Source organism: Camelus bactrianus, chromosome 14 (genome assembly GCF_048773025.1).
Source record: "Camelus bactrianus isolate YW-2024 breed Bactrian camel chromosome 14, ASM4877302v1, whole genome shotgun sequence".
Taxonomy (NCBI): domain Eukaryota; kingdom Metazoa; phylum Chordata; class Mammalia; order Artiodactyla; family Camelidae; genus Camelus; species Camelus bactrianus.
The window spans coordinates 69,879,492-69,893,101 of record NC_133552.1 but is presented as its reverse complement, the minus strand read 5'-3'; the positions used below and the strand labels follow the sequence as shown (position 1 = coordinate 69,893,101).

At 52.7% G+C, this 13,610-nt stretch overlaps 1 protein-coding gene across 2 annotated transcripts; it reads right to left on the bottom strand.

The window, feature by feature from the left end:
* Nucleotides 1-9,820: 9,820 nt before the first annotated feature.
* SOX1 (SRY-box transcription factor 1) lies at nucleotides 9,821-13,030 on the bottom strand. Of its 2 annotated transcripts, XM_074378647.1 has the most exons (2): nucleotides 12,238-12,966; nucleotides 9,821-12,159 (listed from the first exon to the last, which is right to left on the bottom strand). In XM_074378647.1, the coding sequence occupies exons 1-2, from the start codon at nucleotides 12,881-12,883 to the stop codon at nucleotides 11,876-11,878; spliced, it is 930 nt and encodes a 309-aa protein (XP_074234748.1). In that variant the 5' UTR covers nucleotides 12,884-12,966; the 3' UTR covers nucleotides 9,821-11,875. The 2 variants fall into 2 exon arrangements, with proteins under 2 accessions (XP_074234748.1, XP_074234747.1); XM_074378646.1 differs by having other exon boundaries at nucleotides 9,821-13,030.
* Between the last annotated feature and the right edge of the window lie 580 nt (nucleotides 13,031-13,610).

Here is a 13,610-nt window from a genome sequence, read left to right as displayed (position 1 = left end):
CTGCGACTTTACACGTCAGCGATCGAAGGCCCCCCACCCTCTAAGCCGGAAGGACTTCAATTTGGTTCTGTTGATCTGCACGAGCTATTAATGCAAAACCTTTCTTCTCATTAAAAAAGGATAAATACTTTATATTAGTCTTTCAAACTGAGACTACTCCCAGAAATGTATTCAGTCTTAAAAAATGTAAAATCTGGATAACAAGCCAAGTTAGCCACTTACTAAGGAAAAGTACACAAAACTCTGAAAATATCTAAACCAGCACTTTATTATCCAAGTGATGCATCACCTGCAGCACCAATTTGCGGAAAAATAAGATTGTATTTAAAGCTGCAGCTCAGATTAAACGATGCCATTGCATTGACGTAAAGCAAGCAAAAACAGATCACTTCAAATCAGCCTATAAGCTACAAGGTCAGTGCCGATTTGCCATGTGCACGTCCTCACCACACCCTGAGGCCCCAGCAGGTCTGCACAGCGCCCCCGGCCGGAGGAAGCGCCTAGCGGCTGTGTCTATGAAGTCACTATGCAAGAAGTGTGTGTATCCTCATAGCTCAGCCATTTTAAAAAAATTACATGAACTGAGTGAAATGAATACTTTCACTTCATTTCCTGACCAACCACGGTGACCAATTAGATGAGCGACTAAGGCTCAGCTGCCCAGTTGATCCCGCACAGCTTCTCCGACCTTGGCGCCACGTTGGCCCCCAACCCCTCACTCCCGGCCCAAACCGCTCCTCCCACAGGAACGGCTTTGGACACAGCAACTGCCAAAAATTCAGTTTCACGAAGATGTAATGTCATTGAGGGATTTAGCTACAAGCCCATGTTGAGACGGGCAGCTACCGTAAGGGTACAGCTCGCAGGGCATCTGACCGAACGCCCAACACTGCTGTTTCCCTGGGCACGCACCAGCACCCTGAGCTGGTCTGCCCAAGCTCTGTGGTTTGGGAAACTGCAGGACTGGGGACAAAGTTGGGCCAGGCTATCTGCCGAGCGCAGAAAGCATCATTCTAATGATAAGAAATGTGTCCGTTGTACATTTGTTGTACATTTCAAACATACAAGCAAGTTGCACCATCAGACTCATACTGGAAGGAGCAGCGTTGCCAAGAATGACAAGGCAGCATCTGGAGACAGACCAGGCAGGGACAAGCTGTCACCCACACCAAGGTCACCACCTTCAGACCTGTCTCCCTGAGCTCCCCGCTAGAGTCCTTGGTGGGTCTACGGTTGGAGCGGAAGGTAAACTCCGTCTCTGCCCCGCCCCTCAGGTCCCCCTCCCAGGGCGTTCCCACTCTGAGAGGGGTTGCCTTTCCCCTGACCCTCACCTCTTGTCTGGGTCCCTGGACATCTCTGTGCACCAGACAGGACTTCATCTTTACAGTGCCAAGAGGAAATCTTGCCTCAGTGCCGTACAAGACAGATGCCACACAATACGGTGCCACACAGCACAACACGACTGTAACCCTGCACAGGCAAACAGGCATTCCGCACCCCAGTATGCCAAATGATGGAGCAGGTCTTGGGGAACTCAGAGCTGGAGACCAAGCTCCCAGGGCCCGACGGTCACTTGGCCGGGTAGTTACGTACACAAGCGCTGGTGTCCACACACGCCACCCTGGGCCCTGGGCTTTGCTCTCTGTATCTCTGTAACACGGCTCCTGCGCCCTGGGACGCGCCAGGCGTTGTGCTGAGCTGGGAGGCGCCTTCTGGGGGTGCAGGTGTACTGGCCCTTGACGGTAGCTCCTCACAGGCCGAGGTCCCTGTGTCTGCTCTGCCCTGTGGACTCAGTTCAGCAAGCAGCCGCTGCCCCTCTGGGTGACGTCTGGCACTGTGCCGAAGCTTGAAGTCAAAATTTAGAAAACAAACAAACAAATCAAGCCAGACACAGCTCCGGTTCTTCAGAAGACTGGGGCGGCTGGGTGTGTCAGCTTCCACGTGGGCTCTGCGTGGGGCACACCTGCTCCCTGGAAGGTGTTCGAGCCAGGGAAGGCCCGCACCGCCACAAACCCATGGGCGGTCCGACTGGGGTGAGGCTGCACCCGGAAGCGAGAAGGGCTGACCTCGCCCTGGTTGTTCAGTTTTTAAAAAATCCAAAAGTGAAGACTTTGCCATGAAATGTTATAAATGTGTTATTTTCCTCAAACCTAATTTAATGTAATCAAAACTGCTTCAAATTCATTTAAAACTTAAGCTGTTTAAATTTATATTGAATTTGTAGCGTATAGGTTCATTTAAAATGATCCATTTTTAATGCAAATGCATGATTAAATTTGAGCTGTGACTTTAAATACAATTTCAGTTTTCTGCAAATAGTTGCTACAGGTGATGTATTTATTTTCAATAAACTATGGTTTAATTGCTTTTAAGACTTTTATATAATTTGCCTTAGTAAGGGTATAACTTAGTTTGTTATCCAAATTTCATAGACGGTATTTTAACATTGAGAATATTTTTTCTTGTAGTAATCTCAGTTTGAAAGACTAAAATAAATAATTTATTTTTTTAATGAGAAGAAAGGTTTTGCATTAATATCTTTCTCAGATTAACATAAGCAAATTGAAATCCGTGCAACTCAGAGAGAATGAGAGATGGTAGACTACTGACACACAAACTCGTATGAAAACACTTTCCACACATCTTCACAGCTTTTTGCCTGTACTTGCTGTAAATGTTCCCAGCACCAGGATTTCTACCAACGTTTTAAAAAGAAGCTACTAGTTTTGGCCATGAGCAAGACTCCTTTAAGAGTCACCCTGGTTTTACTCTCTCTTTCATTTCTTTCATTCTAACATAAACAATTCTGTTCCAGTCCGTCCGTTCCTCCCTCCCTTTTCTTTTTTCTTCCTTTCCTAGGATGGGATTTGCCTTCCTCTCCATAAACCACGCGGTGACAAAATGTCTACAGCTCTGGGTGCTGTGGGCCACGTACGAGGAACACGCGTGTCATAATCTCAGCAATGGGACTCATAATCAATGATCAATGATCAAAACAAGAGCGTGTAAACAAGCTTATACTACAGAGCACAGGGAACTGTATTCGACACCCTGTAGTAACTTACAGTGAAAAAGAATATGAAAGCGGAATACTTGTAGGTACATGTAAGTCTGAACTATTATGCTGAGAACCAGAAATTGACACAGCATTGTAAACTGACTACACTTCAATTAAAAAAAAGAAAAAGAGAAAGAAAAGGAAAGCCAAGAGTTTAAGAAACTGCCCTGCCCACTGCTCATAGAGGTCTGATTATGTGGATTGACACTCTTATCCACTGCAGTTATAAATGATTTAGACAACAAGGACAGCATCATTTTCTCCAAAAAGCTACGATTAAAACGCACAGGTTATTAGATTTCCTGAATGACGCCCTGTGTCCTGAAATTAGCTAAAAACCATATTGGAATTCTCATATTGTCAAGATGGTTTTGATTCTTTATATAGAACATTTTCTCTTTATATCCTATTTAAAACTTATTTTCCACCCGCTACTCAAACGATACTGATTTCTCCCATGACCACACCTTAATCTAGAGCTGCGTCTGTGACTATAATGAATGCTATCCTTATTATGATCTGCAGTAACAGTCACATGATAAATGCGGAATTGTGTGCTTTCTAGGTAAAATACTGCTGGTGCATAATAGTTTATTCTGTTTATAATGGTAGCACCCTCTACTTGCACAACTTCTTCTCAAAGACATTTAAAGGACTTAATGCATCAAGGTTTTTTGTTTTTACAAGATATTCCCACTTTACAGATGGCAATATCAAGACACTTGATAGCTAAGTAATATAGTGTTATTATGATTATAATTATGATATACTTAAAACCAAGTTCTTCCATCTCACGTGTACTATTAAATGCCCTTCGTGTGCTCTCAAGTACCATTAAAATAACTCTCAACTATTGATATGAATGTTGTGGCCCCGGCTGCACTCACAAGGGCTGGGTAGACCTAGTTTTGTAAAATTAGAGAAGTCCCCAGATGACTTTGCTTAGTCCTTTTAATCGCCATCCATTCTTTAAGGCAAAGACCCAGAAAGCGGAAGAGAAACTCAGTCCATCAGGCAGTACTCTCTACTTACAAGATTCTAATAATCCAGCTTTATTTTTTTTCTTCTCCCACTAATTTAATTCTTTCAAAAATCATCTAAATTGAACAATTAAGTCAGAGTACTTCATAAATAATAAATTGCTACTCCAATTTGAGTGATCTAGACAGAGTCTTAATAGCTTTTTACCATAAAAATGTTCAGGCCCCTCTCCTAACCCGGGGCTTCCGAGAGTCCTTCGGGCCCTGCCTCCATGTCTCCTGGAGAGGGCCTGCCTGGGTCCTCCTGGCGTCTCCGAGTCAGCCTGTCGGGGCACTGGGTCTGAGATCTGAGTTTGTGGCAAGCTCTCCTGGGGTCCTGCATACCCTAACGGTCAGAGACCACTGCCCTTGTCAATCTCTAAGACTCACCAACTCAAAGTCAACCTGGAGCAGCTGTTCACTGAAAAACAGAGCTGCAATCAGATATGCCCTGCTGCAAGTTATATTCCAGCCGTCATCCACGCAAGAAGAAACTGGGTCACGCCCGGTGGGAAGACCGGCCTGGGGGGTCCGAGCAGCACAGAACATCTAGCTTTCTCTTGCTCCGAGGAGCCACGTCAGGCAAGCGAGACCCGTCCCACGTTGTGGCCCTTAATGTCACACTTCCTTGTGTGACAGTCACGCTCACCTGCTGGGCAGTGAGCACTGTCATGTCCATCTCTGCATTCCCAGCACTGTGAATAGGCCACGCACACCGCAGGTGCCCAGACAGCAACCTGGACACACCGTGTGCTCGTAGTAAGTGTCTGCCGAGCAGATGAACGGGTAGGGTGCTGTCAGATAACTTTAAAGAGAAGTTGTTAACGTGGGTGCATGGGAAGACCCATCCATGTAATTATCACTCTTTCCCACCCAGGCCGAGTTTGGCACGCAACGTCACAAGCCACCACTGCGTCCCTGCCTGAGCGGACACAGGCAGACATGTCAAACCACCATTTATTGAGTGTCTACTATTTGCTGGGCACAGCATACACTTAGATCGTGAGCCCTGACTACATCCTTACGAGGTTTTATTATTTCTGGTTTGCTATGTGAAAGTGGACTCGAAGCGAAAGATGTCTCCCAAGGACACGGAGCCCTGAGTCACCCTCAGTGCAGCAACACCAGGTCCACAGCGATCAGAAGCACACTGTAAGCATCACCCTGACTGACTTCTCACGGTGACTCTTCCTTTTCTTTCAGCACAGGTGTGTCCTGTCTCCCCGAGCTGAAAATGCAAATAGCCACTTTTTACAAGGATACACGTCACCTTTCGGTTTGATTTCTAGCACAAAAAAGGGCGAGCTTGTTTCTCCACCTGTGTGGGTGCTCCTGTTAAATTTCCTCCTGAAGTCTGGGCTTTCCTGCTCCTGGAGGTGCCCCCGATCGTTGGGATGATTTGAAAGCATGAGGTTTCTAAATCCTTTCCCAGGTTAAAACATGCTCACCTGGATCTCCTCCTGTTCTGTTGCTTAGAGGTAAAAAAGAGAAACTGGCCTCTGCTCGGGATGTCCCAGGGGCATCGTGACACTGCCACTGTCCTGTTTCTGGGTGTTGCGTCCCTGTGCGGCCTTCTGCCCTGGACACTCCAGTCTCATCCTGTGGAGCCCGGGCCGGCTTTCAGATGCCAAGAGTCTCATCCGGGCGCCTGTGCATGTGTGGGGCTAACGCGGAGCGCTGCTGCGCAGGATCTCATCTCTCGTTAGCATTTCCGGGGTGCGCGGAGAGAAAACAATGTCTGGGTGATAACTCTTGTCAGTTTCCCCATTGTCACTCCCCATCTTACATTCCTCCACTCTCACAATATTTCCCCATTGGGAACATGCCTGACACTGCAATTTCTCAAAACTGCAGCTCTGCAGTGAATGCCTAATTCCTGAAACTGCAAAATCTAACAAAAGCTGATTTTTTTTCCACTGATTTGACTGGCTGACTATTTCGAGGCGTTGCATGTGATGACCTGCTGTTCTTCACAAACAGCATCTTTAATGTATCCATGTGGTTGTTCTGAAGTGGCTGTGGGCAATTAAGGCCTTGCGAGCGGGCATTCAGAATTGCTCCCCAGGTCCAGAGTTTCTGCTACAGACAAATGTCCCTCATAGGTTACATTCAGCAACTTAGGAGTAGCAATTTGCCACCTGCTTTTGAACCTGGAACCCAGTTACCACTACCGTCCAGCAGTACCCAGGGTGGCTGTGTAAACACGTCAGTCATCTGTGGTGCTTTTTAAACTGCCTCTCTCTCTCTGGTGTTTTCATATTTAAAGATGAAAAAGCCAATTTGGAGGAAAATGTGGCAATTCTGTTTTGTTTTCACTATCAAAATAGATGATCTTTTTCTATTTGGAGAGATCGCTTGCTTGCGTTATCTGTTTTTCATACGTCTTAAAAGCTATTCATGGTGTTTTTTCAGAACAAAGTCCCAACTTGACTGGTGAGGAGTACAAATTCATTCTCTTCTTTTCTTCTCCCCTGAACCAGCTCCTCATCCTTCACCGCAAACTCCACTTTGCATGACCTTCCAGATGAGCCCCGGGATCTCACTGCCTGATGAGCTTTGCCGGTTTATAACCCAGATTAGCGCCTCGTCCCTCCACCCTGAGGGGGAACGGAGTCCAGTGACAAACGACCTTAACAAATTCCATCGGCACCCCAGTGTTGCTGCGCGCACACACGCAGCCCCCGAGGTTTGCAAGAACTCGGTGACGCTGTGATTCCGAGAAAGCCCGGGGAAGAGGGGAAGGGGGGCGACCAAGGACCTGGCTTTTCAGTTTTGGTTTCTTGTGGAAATAGAGCTGCTTCCCAAGGCCGAGCCTCTCCAGCCTCCTCCCCAGGTTCCCATACGGAGGAGCAGCGGGAAGACGGCCGGAAACGGGAGACATTCTAGTTAAGAAGGAATTCTGATGGACCACTGATCTGATGGGCAACTGAGCCTGCCGAGCTGCGAGCCAGCACCGCCCTTACGCCCGCCCCCGCGCTGGCCTTCGGCGCCGGCTCCGCCCGGGATGCGGGTCTCCCCGCGGCCCCGCCGCCTCCCCGGCCCCGCGCTCAGCCCCACCCCCCACTTGTTGCGGCCCTGCCCCGAGACTCGCTTGTTCCGCTCGCTGATTGTAAAAGGGTTTGACTCGCAGCTGACCCCGGGTCAGGACTTTCTCTCTACTAATCCTGCTCTCTTTAAACACAAAAACACTCTGCCCTCTTCCCTGCATCAGTCATCTTAATCCCCCCAGCGGCTGACACCCCGCGCGGCCCGGAGCCCAGGCTGCACCCAAGTGAGCGGCGGGCAGATGTCCTGGTCGCAGGCTTCAAGACGGTGCTCGGGGACCCCACGCCCCTCCCGCGCCGAGCCCGTGGGGACCCAGCGGAGGCCAGGGGGGACGGGCCTCCCCCGGCATCTGCCGACCCCGACCCGGACTCAGACGGAGCGTCCTGGGCCGCAGCCGGACGAGGCGGGCAGGGCGCAGGCCAGGGAGGCGGGTGGGGATGCGGCGGGGGGGGGGGGGGGGGACGAGACGCGAAGAGTAGACACAAAGGAAAGGCCCCGGGCACAGGGAAGGAGAGCAGAGGTGCTGGAGCCGGGAGGGGAGGAGAGGAATGAGGAGGAGAGCGTGGGCAACTGGACTGGAAGGGAGGACTGCGAAGGTGGAGGGAGAGATGTGAGCGGGAGAAGCCAGGGCCGGGGCATCGCCCACTGCTGGGGCTTAACCGACTACGGAGCAGAAGGGCGGCGTTGGGAAGCCCGGGGGCCCGGCCGCCCCCGCCCGGTGGGGACCGGGACCCGCAAGCCGGGCGCAGGGCGCCGCCCGCCGCCGACGCTGCTGGGTTCCCGGGGGCGGGCGGAGCAGGGTCCCGGCGGGCGCGCAGCTGGGGAGGAAGGGCCGGGAGGAAGGAGGGCGGCGGGGCGGGAGGAGGAGCGGGAGGGAGGAAGAGCTCCGCGCCCCCCGCAGGGCCTCGCCGTCGGGCTTGGGGAGGCGGGCCGGGGGCCTGGAGTGAGGGTGAGGGGTCCCAGCGTCCCCCGCTCCCGGGCTCGGCCTCCGCGCGCGCCCACCCGCCGGCCCTCGCGCGGTCCCCGCGCCGCCCCGACCCTGCAGGACGGGAGGCGGGGACCCGGGCCCACCTCCCTCGGCTTCTCGCTCCGGGGGGCCCGCGCCCCCTCACCCCTCCTCTCCAGGCCCGGCCTTTCAATCCCGCCAAACAGTCACGCTGGAAAAAAGAGCTGCGCCAAGGCCAAGTCTGCTTTTCACTTGAAGTTTCCAAGGAATCAAACCTATTATTACATTCTGCCTCCGACGTTTCTGGAGACTCTGCCCCGCGGGCCAGGCTGCGGAAGCGGGGGTGGGGAGGGGGGGCCGCGGGCGGCGGGTGCAGGAGCCGGGGCCGCCCTGGAGCGCGCCTTCCCTGGGTCGCTGTCCGGAATGGATTTCTTGAACTGACCGGAATTTTTCGGAGACAAATCTGCGGTGCCTAGTCTTTGTCGGGAAATGAAGTGCGTGAATATGCGTGTTACTCTTCTCCCACGTGCATGATTTTAATAGACCTGTCAGTCACGCTACCCGACACACATCTGCAGATCAGGCGCGCTGCACCCGCTCCTGGTTTGAAATTTATTCACTTCATCCAGCTACTGGTGGGTTTCTTTGGCGGGGGGTAGGGGTGATGTCCAAGTCTTAACAACAGCAGCCTCGAGAAAGGACTGCGAGTGTTTTTTTTTTTTTCCTTTTCTTTTCTTTTTACAGCTGGAGACAGAAACGAGGGGAAAGCGCCTCCAGCAAACAAACCCTGCTGCCCCTCGGCCTGGCGAGCGCTGCGGCGCGCAGAGGCCTGTTTCCGAACTCCCGCGGTCGGTCGGCGAAGTTGTGCAAACTTTGCACAAGGCCCCGAAGAGTCCTGTCCGCTCTCTCCACACGGTTTTCAAACAGAATTGGAATCAGCGCTAAAAGGACGGCCCTGTGATTTGGAAGTGAATGAGGCTATCGTAGAACGATGGTCACAAAATATTTCATTTCGTGAATAGGTGAGGGTTATCTAGGCAAAAACGGAATTCACGGCTGGGTGAGACGTCTCCTGGACTTCGGGGAGTGTCTTCCCCATTTGCTGCAATCATAGCAACACTACTGGGGTGAAAGCTCTCAATCTGTAACAAGGAATCCTAGCAAATTTCTACTCCCCCCACCCCAGGCTGTTTTAAAATCGAGCCTTTAAAGGACTGACGCTTGCCTTTCTCCACGTAGTTCCAGCCGACAAAACACAACCGCCGAGTTCCAGAAAGTCCTCTTTTTAAGGCCTCCCTGGGTTTTTAACGCAGTGGTTAGTGCCACCTGGTATTGCGTATTTCTGCTGCCTCTGCATGAGGCACGTAAGGAGAAATGCCGCACTGTAAGTTTACCTTCCAGGAAAGCGACAGCTCTGCCCGGAGTCCCCGGCACACTGCGAAACTTTTTCATAGTCAGAAACATTTCAATTGTGACCCACATCACTAATATGTGTGATGCTAACAGTCCCGCACAGACACACATTTGGGCACACATGTTTGTGAGCAGTAACTCACAACTGCCTGCCAGTAAGTGCAGGGAGATCTGGTGATTGGAATTAGCGAAAGAACCAGACAGAGTCCACTTAACTCTGTGTATATCAGAGTAAATGAGGCCTGGACCTTAGGCTGCATGGTGAGTTAACAGAGCATCACAGAATTTCCCACAGGGGACTGTGTGTGACATTTATTCCCAGACTCTCTCACTATCTCAAGACGCTGTTCTGCTCAGCAATTCATATGTATCCGAACACTTTCAGGAGGAACCACTGTTTCACAAAGGATCAGACTGCTAAAGAAAAAAGAAAAAGAAAAAAGAAAAGAGAAGGGGACTTTATTATCTTGTTAGAAAGAAGCAACTGACGTCGTTCTTGAAATTTCTGCAATCACTTTAAGGAATGAGTAGTTGAAGCAAAATAATCAAAGCGATTCCAAAAAATTACACATGTCAATTGTCAGGTTAGCATTTTACTTAAAGCTATTCTCCAAGGCAGACTGAACGTGGTTCTCATTAACCTACTAGCATAAGCCCATGTTTGGATGGAGTCTTATGCTCATCCCAGGACAAAAAAAAAAAAAAAAAAAAGATGTTGAGAAAATGAGGGGCTGATGAAATCAACATATTTGGATCTGGCCTAAAGGTTTGTTCTTTGCAAAAATATCATTTCATGTTTATGTTGTGACTAATTTCAAAACGTATTTGCTACAGTATAACTTTTAAATGCAATATTTAATACTGTCAGATTACTTGAAGACAAAGTTTTACAGAAAACTTTAAAATCCAGAAAAAAACCTGCAATGTACCAATAAACACCTAGAAAAAATATAATTAAAAAATTTAAAGCATCAAACAACCTCAGATCGCAGGAATAATAAACATCGCATTTTGCGTTCACATTGCTTAGCAACTTGCATCCCAGTTTACGCGGGGGATGTGGGGGTGGTCGATTTTGTGTGCGTGAAAATCTAACAAAATTCTTTGCCCTTTTCCAAGGAGAAATATACCAGGGAGAGGGGGTTGCAGTACATTTTGTCTTAGAGAGTGCATTTCAATGAGCCAAATTCAGATAAATTCCACATGCAATCTTGTTAACTGCAGGGGAACCGAGGCCCGCGAGGCCCTGCCGTGGTCTTTGTCATGGGTCCTTGTCCTGGTCCTCCCACCACTGGGGTCTTCCCTTCTCCTTCCTCCTCTAGACCAAACTGCTGGCAGGTCCCAGGCCAGCTGGAAGAGGCAGAGCTGCCAACAAGGAATCGCAAAGCCTGCTGACATGGGCCCGCAGTTAAAAACTACACACCCAAGGGCCAGACTGCAAAACTATGGTTTTTGGGGGGTAATTATTTCTCCTTCCATATTAACACTGTAAACTCTACAGAATAACCTATCGATTTTAACTTCCTTTCCTGCCACTGAATGTGAAAATCCGACCCTCTCCCCTGGGGTTCCGTCAGTTTTAGCTCATGCTGATGGATTTTCTTTCTCCTTCGTCAGATGTACTAATTATGTTAAGATTTACAAATTGTATTCTGAGCTGATAGAACAAGAACGTACATTTAGCACGTTTCAGATTTATGGGGAAAAACCGGACTTTTCTCTTAAATTTATTGACTCGAACCGAAGCTCAATGCACTTTTAGGGTGGGGGTTCTTTTTTCGTTTTCAGAAGGACTTTTAAGGGAACTATGTACATAATCTGAATCCCCCTCCCCACACCTTAACGCCTAAAATTAAAATCTCACATTGCATTTACATGAAATAATACAAAACAAAAAAAAGGAAATGCTCAGATACAGAAAGTTTTACAAAACCCAGAATAATGCTGCCGCCTGAAAGGGGTGGGGGAATCGCTTTGTATAAATTAACAAACCAACCCCCAAAAGCGGTAACAACTACAAAAAAACTGGTGTTTGGCTCTGCCTTAGTACATCGATAACAAATGAGAACAGCTCCCGGGCATCCCCGGCGCCCGCCGCCGCGAGGAAGCGATGGAGGATGAGAGCGGGCGCGCGGCCGGGATAGAAAAGTTGGAGTCGCCCCTCGTTTGGTCTGGTCTGCGTCCCCTCGAGCAAAGAAAACGCTTTCTGCCTCCGCCGTGGATGATAAATACTGTACAAAAGGTCTCAAGAAAACACCGAAGTTCAGTTTACAACGCACAAGTGTCCCGCGAGCGGTCCCCAGGGGCTCCCGGGAAGGGGGCCGTGTGGCACCTGCGGTAGTGCGCCAGTGTTTTCCTCTGGACGAGAACGTGGCCGCCGCGCCTCCCGCGGCCCTAGATGTGCGTCAGGGGCACCGTGCCGTTGACGCCCGCGCCCGCGCCCTGGTAGTGCTGCGGCAGCGAGTGCAGCCGACTCTGCGCCGCTGCGGCCGCCGCCGCCGCCGGGTCGCCGCCCTCGCCGGCCGGCAAGTACATGCTGATCATCTCGCGCAGGTCCCCGGGGCACGGCGCCCGTGAGTGTGCGGGGGCCGGCGGGCTGCCGCTCGGCTCCGACTTGACGAGGGAGCCGAGCGCGCCCAGGGCGCCCGACGACGCGGCCGCCGCCGCTGCCGCCGCCGCTACGGCCGAGTTCTGGTGCGCGCCGCCCGCGGCGGCGGCGGCGGCGGCCGCGGCGCCGTAGGGGATGCCGCCGTAGCCCGAGGGCGAGGCGCTCATATAGCCCTGCGAGTTGGAGATGGGGCTGTACTGTAGCGCGCCCATGTCGTAACGGTGCATGGGCTGCGGGTTGTGCGGGTGCGCGTGCGGGTGGTGCGGGTGCGGGTGCGCCGGGTGCGCGTGCGGGTGTGCGCTGCCCGCGCCCGGGTGCTGCCCGTAGGCCAGCTGCGCCTCCTGCATCATGGCCGCGGCCGCCGCCGCCGCCGCCACCGAGCCGGGGTAGGCGCCGTTGGCCCAGCCGTTGACGTGCGCGTAGCCGCCGCCCGCCGCGCCGCCCGGGCTCTCCAGGCGCTGGCCCACGGCCGCCGCGCCCACACCCACGCCCATGGCCACGGCCGCGCCGCCGCCGCCCGCGCCGGCCGCCAGCAGCCCGCCGGCCAGCGAGTACTTGTCCTTCTTGAGCAGCGTCTTGGTCTTGCGGCGCGGCCGGTACTTGTAATCCGGGTGCTCCTTCATGTGCAGCGCGCGCAGCCGCTTGGCCTCGTCGATGAACGGCCGCTTCTCCGCCTCGGACATGACCTTCCACTCGGCGCCCAGGCGCTTGCTGATCTCCGAGTTGTGCATCTTGGGGTTCTCCTGGGCCATCTTGCGCCGCTGTCCGCGGGACCACACCATGAAGGCGTTCATGGGCCGCTTGACCCGGTCCTGGTTGGCCTTGGTGCCCCCGCCGCCGCCCCCGCCGCCCCCGCCCGCCCCAGCCGGGCCTGACAGGTTCGTAGGGGCCTGGGTGCCGCCAGGCGAGTGCAGGTCGGTCTCCATCATCATGCTGTACATCGGGGCGGCTCGAGGGTTCACCGGCACCTCGCGGAGAGGGCCTGGAGCATAGACAGCCGGGGGCGGGGGGGATGGAGAGGGGCTCAAACGGAGCGAGACGTGGGTGGGTGGGGAGCAGAGGTCCTAGCAGAGAGAAGAATGGGGGGAGGTAGAGGCGACAACAACAAAAAAGAGGCAAACACACACGCACTCAGCGCCGGTCCGGCTCACAGGTGGAAAGTTTCTGTCAAGTACAAACCACTTGCCAAAAAGGCCAAGGGCCGGGGTCGCCGCCGCCGTCGCCGCAGCCGGGTCTCCCTCGGCAGAGCGGTGCAAACAGGTGCAGTAGTGGCCAAGTTGCAGCTCCACTTTTCGGGATGCGAGCGGAGCGCGGGGCCCGGCCCGGGGCTCGCCGCCGCCTCCTCGCCGGCCGCCGCGCTGCCTCCTTCTTCCCGCACTTGGTCCTCGGCGGCCTCCAACTCCGAGGCTGCAACTTCTAGCAGGGCGGCGCGCAGCGTGCGCTGGGCATGTGCCGGTCCCAGGTGCCCAGGCGGGGGAGGGGACTGCTAGGCGCGGAGGGGGGAGCGGAGGGGGGCGGGGG

Coding starts and splice junctions, on each gene's coding strand:
- SOX1 (XM_074378646.1), bottom strand. CDS start 13,030: ATGTACAGCATGATGATGGAGACCGACCTGCACTCGCCTGGCGGCACC.